An 11,831-nucleotide genomic window follows, 5' to 3' on the forward strand; every position below is an offset into this window, starting at 1 on the left:
GAGCGGAAGCTGTCGCTCAGGCTTGTCACGAAAAACTTCCGCCTCAAGTTGTAAAGAAAACAGAGCGGCTGGAGGCGGCGGACGGCGTCACCCAGCGTCCCACAGCCGTTTAAAGACGTTCAGCGCGAAGGTACATGTGTGTTCGTCGTCCGTCGCGGAGCCGCCGGGTGACGCTATCGCCGGGGCGTCGCTCGCCGACGTGGTTTGGTCGCAGCAGAGAGAAAAAGATGGCTACACAGGTTGGCTATCGCGGAAGCTAGGCTAACATTTGGCAGCGGTCGGCCGCAGGCCTCGATGGAAACCTCGTCGTTAATTTGTCATCGGAGCGACCGGCGGGCGGGTGTGTCGTGACGGCGGGTTTGGTCAGCCCGTAACCATGGGATTTATTACACGACCAGCCCCGAACACCACCCTGGACTGTTTATCATCCAAGTCGGCTAACGAGCGTTAGCTTCCCCCCCTTGACTATACTGATCTTGCTGTTTTGTTTCCCACCCTGGCACACGCAGTATATGTACGTATCTTATGTACATACGTACACACACTTGCACCATTTTCTCTTTTTGAAAGAGTGTGAATTGTTGATGCAGGGTTTTATTGCTTTATAGAGGTATATTGTATTCTGTTTTTATTATTATTTCTTAATTACACTTGCCTATTATTATGATGTGAGCTACTCCGCAACTTCCACACCACAATTCCCCCACTGGGATGAATAAAGTGTCCATCACCATGTTTGTCTGTATCTCTCTATCTCTCTTTCTGTCTGTATCTGTTTATCCATCTGTCTATCTATCCCTTGTAACTGGTAGGTTAGCAAGTCTAACTAGTCGATGAGTGTTTGTTAGTTATACATTTGACACTTTTCAGCTGGACTGAGAAACGGTTAATGTCCAGTAAGATCAAGAGAGTACAATAACTTCCATTTTATCCTTTGTAAACATTGTGATTGCTTTATATAAATAACATTAGTAAAATCCCAATACCCACACAATTTATACCCACAACCAATGCTAGCAACCATACTGCTAACTTGGCCCCTGCTATAGCCTTATCATTTATATAGCTAGAACAAATTTAGTATATATATATATATATATATATATATATATATATATATATATATATATATGTATTGTTTTGCTTTTAAGACTGTTACGATCTTTTATGCTTATTGCCTGTGCAACAATGCACCAACCCTTCCAAAGAGTCATTCTTTGTACATGAAATAAGGCAAAATATACTTGGGCAAATGAACAGATTCCAGTTTCTAACTGACACCTGCTGTAAATAATTACTGTTTGCTCTCCAGTAGTGCTAGTTTACATTATTTACTCAAATGCCTGTCATTCAAATTATTGTTTTGCTAGAATAAATACTAACTGCCATTTGTCTTTCTTTTGTCAGGCTCTTGTAATCCTGGAGCCTGTGTGTTTTTGAGTGTGTGTGTGTGGGTGTGAGTGTGTGAGTGTATGTGTGAGTGTGTGTGAGTCGCCGTCTGCCCCCCGTTGAACCTTTTCACTGGAACCTGCTCCTCCCTGGAGAATGACAATGGAGGAGATGAAGAATGAAGCGGAGACCAGCTCCATGGTGTCCATGACCCTGTACGCTGTTATGTATCCAGTTTTCAACGAGGTGATACCTTAACTGCCTTCATGTTTGTGTGACACGGTTGAGTGTTGTTGATATTTTGATTGGGACGCTGTACATGGATGCACACACAGTATCCGCAAGAATTCTAAGCTCGCATAACTATGGTTCTGTAAAAATACCTAAAGACGGAATTAAACCAGTCTCTGGAGATATGAATGGGCCCAAACCAGAGAAGATACCTAAAGATAAAATCAGTTAGAGAGATCAGATCCACAAAGCAAACACACTTTGCAGCTCCCATGTCATTTTGAGATGGGCTCAGGGACATATTATCTTGTCCGTGTTGATTGGTCACATAACAGCTGTCAATGATAACCACTATGTATTATATGTAAACCATACTCTCTGTAAAGTAATAGTATCCAAATTGGACTTAATTCTTTCTGCTATATTTCATCTTCATTTCATTCATCCTTTATTTATACAGGTAAAAAAAAATCCCATTGCGATCAGGATCTCTTTTACAAGGAAGACGTGTTCAAATACATACATTATATGGCGTGCAAGACAAGAGAATCTCATTAATCAATAGATCAGCGACTAGAGTGAAACATTGTAGAAAATTCTACGAAATCACAAAATCAGCAAGAGTTTCATCTGCACACATGCTTTGTGTCTGTGTGTGTGAGTGATTTATATGGCTTCAATGTGTTGTCTATTGTCTTTTTAGCTGGAGAGGATCAACCTTTCAGCAGCTCAGACACTCAGAGCAGCCTTCATTAAGGTATGACTAATCCGACTTAAATTTAACACTGTTGCTGTGTCTATGCTAGCCTACTATTTAGTACACACAATTAGTATTTAGTATGTTTGAAGTCATAGTATGGTCAATTAGCATGCAAAAAGAACCAGGGTGACATACTATTTACGATAAACTACGGCCAAATTTTCAATGCAGTGTCGTCATCAACCCACAAAGCTCTGAAAGGAACCGGAGTGGCTATATGACGATGTAGTCCGTCTGATGAGCCCGCGTCCTTTTTGCTGTCATATAATCCATACCGCCGTCTGCTTAACATGCAGTATTAGTACATAGTATGCCATTTGCCAAGGATGTACGCTTGAAATAATCCATGAACACCACACTTAAAATGTACAATTGCAACAATTTTGTTTGTTTTGGAGAGATACTTCTGCAGAACTGTTCAAGTCGCTTTCCTTTCAATATCTGATCTGTTTGATAAAGCTCCGGGTATCACATTTGTGTAATGTAAATATATTTCATATTTGATCCCAAAATCGGACCAGTATCTGATACTAGAATCAATATGGATGCGCTTCCAAATTGAGTTCAAATCCCCTAGCCCTGTCTCCATTGACGTTTCAAAATCTAGTTTTAGGAAGTAATTCTTAGGATCTCCTTCTACCCTTTCCCTTTTTCTCTGCTTTCTATGACCCACCTGTTTTCACCTGCCGACCCCGCCCCACATCTGTGTTACTTGAAGAAAAAATTATGTACCTCTGACATGATTAATGGTACTTCTTCTTATCGAAGGTTTTATTGACGTTGACTAATGTACAGTCGGCTCAGCTACTGCTGACGAACATACTTATTGTTAGTGTTGGACACAAGCTTCTGCAGAATTAATTATTATGATATAATATGATCAGATCAAGGCTTCTTCATCACTGCCAATCTCGTCTATGTTTAATGCCGGTGTTACCACTGGTAAGATAAAGCCAGACGTCCAATATTGCCCCCCATCAGGTGTGGTCTGCATATTCTGTGAGACGGTAGAAATGTATCCACCGGTAGAGAATTGGCAATAGTCCCTACAATGATGGCATTACAGTGAACTATTTGCGGTTTCCTATCCAACCGAGAGGCAGTCAGCCGTTAGCTGCTCCTTCATCCCACACTGGCCACCCAAAATGCAGATTTGTCTCAATAAAATACACATTGTGGGGTGCACTCACATAGCGCTATGCCGGTGTGTCAACAAGCCCTCCCGGAATAATCTCAGTCACGGGCAGTCAGCCGCTCTCATACTGTGTTGCAGCAGCAGGAAATTAGATTCCTTCAAAATTGTGTTTGCAAACGTCATACCTTCCCAAAGTGTTCAGGATCTGGGAAAGCTTTGGATGTTTTTCGAGTAGAATATTTCACACCATTGACCGTTCGTCTCAGTCTGTCATAGTGAGACATTTGAATTCACAGGTTTTAGATTAAAAGCCTAGTGTTAAAGACACGGGGTGAAAATAAATCTTGTGTTGGGATGTATTTGTGTAACCCATGGAACTTCACAGCACAGCTGTTCGTTTTTTTTCACAAGCTTCTTGTCGTGTTCAGAGAGAATCATTTGTATTTCAGAAACAAATGCAACCACAGAATGTGTGCCCATTTCTTTTATTTATTTTTCCTTTTTTTTTTTTGCGTCTGGGGATTTCCTTCTATCTCCAGCGACGTGCAGGTCAGACTAATTGGAGACTCTAAATTGTCCATCGGTGTGAATGTGTGCGACCCCGCGGTGGACGGGCGACTCTGCCAGCGTTCAGGTGGGGGCGGGCTGCAGCTCCACACAACCCTGAACGGGGAAATAAAATGGATGGATGGACTTCTGGGTCTAGTCTGGTTTAATTATCTCACTAATTGACCTTTGCATTGCCTCCAGGCCGGTATGAATCAGAGCTGAATTATTCAGGAGAATGTTTAACATTCAGTCAACCTCCGTGAAGTGGACCATGAATCACACATGTCCTGACAAAAGATCTGGACTTCTCCTTTCCAAAATTACATCCGTTCCAGCTGGAAAGGACACATTTTATTATGACGGAGGCTCTGCCAGCCCTTTTTAAAATACCATTCCTAATTCTACACAAATCCTTTAGTGAATCCTAGTATACGCCCCATATGTCCTTTACATTCTGATGCATAATTTCTTTTTATTTTTATACCTTTATTAGTCCCACAACGGGGAAATTTGCAATTTCTCTGCGTCCTAGTAGAGTGGCATCCTAGTAAGTGGCATATCTAGGAGCAGTGGGCTGCCATATAGAGGCGCCCAGGGAGTTAAGCGTCTTGCTCAAGGACATCTCAGCACGCTACCAGGACCTGGTGCCTTCCGCTTACTAGACGACCCGCTGTACGTCCTGAGCCACTCACTGCCACCTATCCACGGATCTCTCTTCACTTCGTGTTCACATCCCTCTCACATTGCGTTCACATCCTTTTAATCATACCGTCACGTAATAGCTGCTCCAGTAGCCGGTGAGGCCACTTTCCTTTCGTGCATTAAGGCTAAATATAGATGATGTTCACCCAACACAATGTACCAGTAACTGCTCGGAGCCCTCGGTCCAACCTGCCGCTCTGTCCCATCGCCAGGCGGAGAGGGAGAACCCGGGTCTGACCCAGGACATTATCATGAAGATCCTGGAGAAGAAGAACGTTCAAATCAACTTCACCGAGTCCCTGCTGCGCATGGCGGCCGATGACGTGGAAGGTGAGATAGCGCGCTTCTCTGTGGAGCGCCCGCAAATGATCACATAACTGCCCGATCACAATAACGTGAGCCGACGCTGCTTTCGGAAAAACTTAGCGCCCACGCCGATCCGGTGTGTTTCTGTCCGTTGGGTTTAAGGTTTGACGATATTATTGTACTGCAAAAGTGTGTTGCAAAAACGCCAGGATATGCACCGGGAACCTGAAAAATGGGTTGCAATATCAAAATGTGGTCATTTTTTTAATTTACATACTTTAAACACCAGAGGGCAGAATCATCCAATCCCACTTGATTGGCTTCCAAGCGGGAAAAAGATATAGCGGCACATTGGAATTTAAAATTCTTTGAAATTATTTTATTTGTCAAGCATATTTTTTTTTATTATTATTTTTTTTTAAGTTGACTTAAAACCACCGACCCCCGTGCGCCGTCTTGTGAATCGTGGATGAGCCGCAGAACGACGGCTAAACCCCTTTTTTTCACCCCCCGCGCTCGCAGAGTTCATGATCGACCGCCCCGAGCAAGAGTTCCAGGACCTGAACGAGAAGGCCCGAGCCCTAAAACACATCCTCAGCAAGATCCCAGACGAGATCAACGACAGAGTACGGTTCCTACAGACCATCAAGTGAGTGCGGGCGCCATCTTGAAACTTTCCAAACGGGGAAACGCGGTCGCACAACACAATGCATGGAAATGAGTGGGATTCATAAAACAAATAAGAAGGGCGGTGTTCCCCTTGCAGAGGATTTTATTTTAAAACCCATCCCTGCCTTCCATCCAAACGTGGGTGCCGTTGATGGTCGTGATTCAGATTTTTTATTTATTTTTTGTTTGCTCTTGGTGTTCTGCAGAGACATCGCCAGCGCCATCAAAGAGCTCCTGGACACAGTCAACAACGTAATCAAGAAATATCAGTACCAGAATCGCAGAGTGAGTGAAAGACACCAGCGCGTTGTGTTTTGCATTTTCTTTTCCTTCTGGTTTTGCTAAGCGTCTCTCCTCCTCTGCGTCCGAAGGCCCTGGAGCACCAGAAAAAGGAGTTCGTAAAATACTCCAAAAGCTTCAGCGACACCCTCAAAACGTACTTCAAAGACGGAAAGTAAGTAGACGTCGAAATGTAACGTCCCCCGCCTTCCCTGCGTGCGCTCCACTTTGAAAGAGGCCACCTCGTCGCTTTTTGTTTTTATTTTATTTATTTTTTATCGGATCTGGAACAGGTTTGAGAAATCCTTGCGTTTTGCATTGTTACGTCATATTTCTCGGCGCGAGCGGCACGAGCCCCGAGCTGCAGACGGGTTCGCCGGCTGAGTGGAGCACAAGCAGGTGGAAACTGAGAGCAGAGGAAGTGGAAGGTTTATTTCAGAGGACAGCTGTTTTTGGTGCTCTCTGAAATGCTTATTTTTTTTTGTTTTTTTGTTTTGGTTTCTTTCACCATAACCGTCAGGGTATTTCTGTGGTGCTTTTTGAAGCCGCACAAAAACAATGTCACCCGGTTGGTCGCTTTGACTCTTATTTTGGAAGTTTTCTAAACAGACCGGAGGTATATCGCTGTTTTTTGTTTTTTTTTTTTAAGAATTAAAGTGGTCAACAACGTGGCGGTGGAAGTCGGCGTTCGCCGAGCTCAAATGTAAACATGGGACCGTCTTGGGATTATCCCTATGGTGCAGCATTTCAAAGATGGAGGAGCTGGTGGAGCCCCGTTCCTTTGGCCCAAACTAGAATGGAGGGGTTATAACGTCGTGGCGACTCGCCGTCGCGCACCCCTTGAAACCGCGCGGCGACGGGCGGAAACGTCTGCCGCCGTGCTTTTTAAAAAAAAAAAAATTAGTGAGTTGATATTGCTGCTTGCTGTTCCATGTGCTTCGCCAAGGTTTTTTAATCGTTGTCATTATTACTATTCTTCATTCCCAGGGCGATTAATGTCTTCATCAGTGCGAACCGGCTCATCCACCAAACCAACCTCATCCTCCAAACCTTCAAAACTGTGGCCTAGCCCCCCTCCCCCCCCACCCCCCGGACCCCACGGCCTGTTCCGCTTCAGGGAGCAACTTCATTGACGGTGGCTGGTTGGAGAGCGCCTGACCCATATATGTAAATTAGAAAAGAGATGATTTTAGGGTTGGGGTCGATTCCATGCGATTCGGTCGAGATTCTAGTTTCCAATTCAAGAGACTGAAAAGTGCCATTTCCTTTTTGTTGTTGTTGTTGTTGTTTTGTTTTTTTTTTAATTTTTTTTTTGGTTGTTTGTTTCTCGATGAGGATTTTTCCAGTCTTGAAATGGAACTGAGAATTGACCCAAAGTCTGGTTTGATTGATTTTATTTGGACAGTTTTAATTTATAACCCTAGTCTTTGTTCGGAGTAGGTGAGGCGTTTATTGAAGACTAATTGCCATTTCATATATTCATGTTGATCATTTGACTTTAATCTTTCCAATCATGGTTTCACATCTAAGCCTGCATTCGCTATGGGTGCAGCTCAGTACTCCCATTGGTTTTTTCTTTACTTCCCTTCTTTGTTTTTCTGCCATTCCTTTGCCACGGACTACATGTGCAGGACAGATAAAAGGAATTGAGACGCTTCCCTTTCGAGTAAACGTCCTTTTGTCTGCCGTAAAACGCATGGCTGCAGGTGAAGGAATCGAGGAGAGGAGAGGTGGCTATATCACTGTTTGAGATGCAGCCCCCCCCCCGATTTATTTCCTCTTGATCAGAAGAAACAGACAGAAACCCAAAAGACTTTGAGCACAGTGTGCGCCCGACAAAGTCCTGTAACATTCCCTCCTGTCAGTGAGTGTAACTAAATCGAGTCATTCCCTGCTGTTTGGGGATGTAGAGAGAAAAATGGAAGTCCTGTATTTAACTGATATCTGGTTGCAAATGCTCAATAAATAGTTTCCAAATGATGTTTCTTTTTTAAATGTGTCTGAGTCAAATATGTTGGGGGGCTGTGGGGGGGTTGATGGAGACTTTACTGTTTTGGTGAATAAGGTGGTTCATATTTGCGCTTTTCTATTTAGACATCCTTAACCTTCAGTTAGGGCCTGAGAGATCGAATCATGAGACTAGATGGTCCAAGATTTGTTAGCATAATATATAGTTAAATGGGTGATTCCATGATTGCCCTTGTAACTCTTAAAAACAAAACTTTTTATTCCTTTTCCAACATTGAACCTTCTCAGCTAATATCACAGTACTCTATCAGTGGAAAATAATGAAGACAATAGAATGGGAGAACTCCCATGGCCTTCAGGAAATTGAGATGATGGGAATTCCTGTTGTGACTTTTATAGGGGTGAATGTGTTGAGTGAATTTCATGGGACACAAATAGAAAACATTTTTTCATAATCTTTAATAAATTATTCACAGATGTTTCAAGCATGAGATATGAAATGGATTCACACAGTAATGCAAGCGTCACATTTCTGAAGGATTGTATGAATTATATTTTTAAGGTGAAGTTTTGTCATAACGGGCTGGGGAAGGTGAAAATCCTGTTTTCTAAATATTGATATAGTTTTTATTCATTTAATTTAAGCTGTTTATCTGAAACTTGCATGTAGGTTGTTGTATAGGACGCTTAAGCGCAAAAGGTATTTTACCTTCACATTCATGTTTAGCACCACAAACATGGAACCCCCCAAATGCTGTCCTTCAAATCTTTCTTTGGTGTAAATGGGCATCCCTAAAATATCGTTCATGATCTTGATGATGTAATAATTCTGTGTAGTATTGTATCTTACATGAGCACGGATCAAGTGACTTCACAACATGACGAACGGCGACTCACTCACAGCTCACGTGACTCCCGCTAGCTCCAGCACACACAGGGGTGCAAATAAGCCAAAAGTTTATCAGCTTTGCTGAGTGGCAAACAATTTTATCAGAACAGCACACGTGTGTCTGGGTCTGGGCAGGATTTGAGTCTCCAGGATGTTTAGAAGCAGCTCCAAGCCAACAGCTGTTTCCTCGGGTCATGTCCTGTCCCCAGCACTGCGCTGATGTGCAGAGCGTGACAGCTTTTCCTGTTTTGCCCGAAAAATATAAAAAAATATTACCTTTGTTCATGGTTTTATTCAAGGGTTTACAGTTGTTCCTCCAGCATCATTTATTAATTTCATGTTAAATCATTAAGGATCTTTATTTTATCAAGTTCAAGTTCAAGAGATTATTTGTCACATACATATACATACGTTCATACATATATGCAGTGAAATGTCATGACACCCGGTGATTACGCACAATAAGCTCTATAAATACTAAAAAATACCAAAATGTGCGTAATCGACACAAGGTGCTCGCGCAGGCAGCCGCAAGGGGAGGCGCCACAATCGCGATTCTGGGTCCTATAATTATATAATTGAATTAATTGACTGTGTTGTATTAAATCCCTCCAGGAAACGCATTCGAAGGTCATAACGCCATAATTCAGAGACCCGCCCTGAAACACAACAGCTGTGAGACATGCTGTTGGAAAACGGCATGTCTCATTGTTTCCGGGCTCACTCGCAAGCAAACAAGCCTCCCAGGGGACGGTGGTCTGTGATCCTCCTGAACGCTCGGCCCCGTTATCAAACTTGACCTCCACGCGAGGGGCCAGGCCCGCTCACTTCAAGACACAGGTTCATCCCTCACCCGCTGCTAAACTATTTCAACTCCCGGATCTCTTCAAATATGAATGCGGTGCCTGATCTGTTGTACCTGCTAGTTAATTAACTCTCACATGGTGGTAATAAACAAATTAAAAACATTAACCGCACCCTTGGGAGGTATTCCTTGGTAACAATTGTATTTTTTATTTTTATATATATATATATATATATATATATATATATATATATATATATATATATATATATATATATATATATAAATAAATAAAATATAAAAAATAATGAAATAACTGATCACAAAAAGCAGTGAGGAAAGAAAAAAAACAGTAAGGTGCCAAATTTTTATTCACAGTGCAGAGTGATAAAGCGTCTTTGGAAATGTCCCACCTGTGCCGGCTTGCACGGGACGCACTTTATCGTTTTGGTCAATTATGACGCGGAGGAAGGAACATAAATACATCCAAAATAAAAAAAAACAAACCACTGTTTTTATTTGTTTTGATTGGGGAAACGGTAGCCTGGCATCGTCAGACCAATTCGCAAATGTATATTAGTCTGGAACCACTCGACCAAGATGACAAAAATGGATGGACCTACAACCAATCAACCAATCAGAGCATTGGATGGACCTACAACCAATCAGAGCATTGGATGGACCTACAACCAATCAGAGCAACGAAACGCGTGACGTAGTGCTGAGTGACTGAGTTGGTAAATCCGACTTTTACCAAATCCAAGTACGGCAAACACATCTTTCTTATCAACAAAAGCTTTTTAGAGAAAATATACAGTCCGTGTAATACAGTCATATTTATGCCAGAGCTCGCAGCTGGAGCGCGCTGAATATTAAAATAAATAAATTAAAAACAGGGCGCTCCGACTCAGTAAAACATGATATAAAATGACGATATGTCCACTTGGGAAGGCCGAACGGACACCGGCAGCTTGTGAGAAGTGCCGGTGCGCAAGAAGAAGTCCCGGCACGCCACAGAGTCAAATGTACAAGTGCGGTTACCAGCCCACTTTAAACACCGGTCACACAATTTGAAAGAAATACGACCACCTTGACCTGCTCTATTGTTTCAGGTGTGGGGAAGCGAGCGGAGAGGGAAGAAACTTTTAGGCGGAGGCCGGTTTCATTATTTACTCAGGAGGGAGGGCGAACAGCTGGACCCCCGAACGGCGCTCAGCAACACAAAATTCCTTCAGTTTCGACAGAGAACCCTGTCCCGGGTTTCCCCAGGCGACCGCGGCGACAACATCTTGTCCGCCCAGAGTCCGTACTCCAAACATGGGAGCACGCGGCATGGGTTTTTTTTTTTTTTTTCTTCGTTTTTCCTTCCTGTCCGCTATCAGCTCCGTCCCTCCCTCTTCAGCAGCCCAACCTTCCTCAGCGCCTCGTCCACATTGGGGACCAGCTCTTCCTGGAAGTCCCACAGCCGCTTATCGACGTGCAGCTGCTCCAAGGTCAGTTTCCCGCGCAGGGCCACGCGCACGTGGATGATCCGACAGACGTCCGGAGGAACATTGTACACGTCTCCGAACGACTTGAGCACGGAGTGCACGGAGGTCTGCTCCACCGCCCTGCCATACGCAAACACGGGGGGAAAGGAAAGCGTTTTCAAATTGATGCCGCTCGTGCGTCTGCTGTAGTGTGGTTTAAGTTAGTGGGTTAGTGGTGAGGAAAATGAAATTCAAATGACATTGGAGCGGTGATGGTTTCACCCTGTGGTGAAACCATCACGTGCCAGTGATCATGAGACCAGCTGATCCGGGGGAAGCGCTCCGGTCTCCAAGCGCGGGGTTGGATTTTATTGGCTGAGGCCATACATTGATGTTGAGCAAAACCAAAAACCTTTAGGGTTAGGTGAGGTGGGGAAAAAAAGAAAGCAGGAAAAAGGGCAGGCCAAGGGATAGCAGCATGTGAGTGGTATGTGTGTGTGTGCGTGTGTGTGTGTGTGAGACAGACATCACAGCGGCATTTCAAATCAAATGTTCATTTAAGTAACTAAATCGGGTTATTAAAAATAAATGTCATGGAAAAAGAGCCAGAAGAGTGTTGTGACCTGGCCCGGTGTGCCTCTGCCATCCCGCCTTAACGAATAGGGAATTGGGGAGAAAAA

The 11,831-nt window shown here is 43.5% G+C and overlaps 2 protein-coding genes across 2 annotated transcripts in view; one reads left to right on the forward strand and one right to left on the reverse strand.

Moving 5' to 3' along the window:
• Positions 1-8: 8 nt before the first annotated feature.
• LOC307239054 (programmed cell death protein 10) lies at positions 9-7,988 on the forward strand. Its single transcript, XM_080012275.1, has 8 exons — positions 9-130; positions 1,408-1,635; positions 2,324-2,377; positions 4,979-5,096; positions 5,595-5,721; positions 5,948-6,026; positions 6,113-6,195; positions 7,008-7,988. Exons 2-8 carry the CDS (start codon positions 1,546-1,548, stop codon positions 7,087-7,089), a joined length of 633 nt encoding a protein of 210 aa, XP_079868401.1. The 5' UTR covers positions 9-130; positions 1,408-1,545; the 3' UTR covers positions 7,090-7,988.
• A 2,047-nt stretch (positions 7,989-10,035) lies between these two features.
• LOC307238781 (uncharacterized protein) overlaps positions 10,036-11,831 on the reverse strand; it is a 14,306-nt gene continuing 12,510 nt past the window's right edge. Inside the window, exon 5 of the mRNA XM_080011919.1 lies at positions 10,036-11,292. Within this exon, the coding sequence (XP_079868045.1) occupies positions 11,061-11,292 (232 nt within the window). The 3' untranslated portion in view covers positions 10,036-11,060. The remainder of the gene's footprint in view (positions 11,293-11,831) is intronic.

This window comes from Zeus faber, assembly GCF_960531495.2.
Source record: "Zeus faber genome assembly, chromosome: 13".
Classification (NCBI taxonomy): domain Eukaryota; kingdom Metazoa; phylum Chordata; class Actinopteri; order Zeiformes; family Zeidae; genus Zeus; species Zeus faber.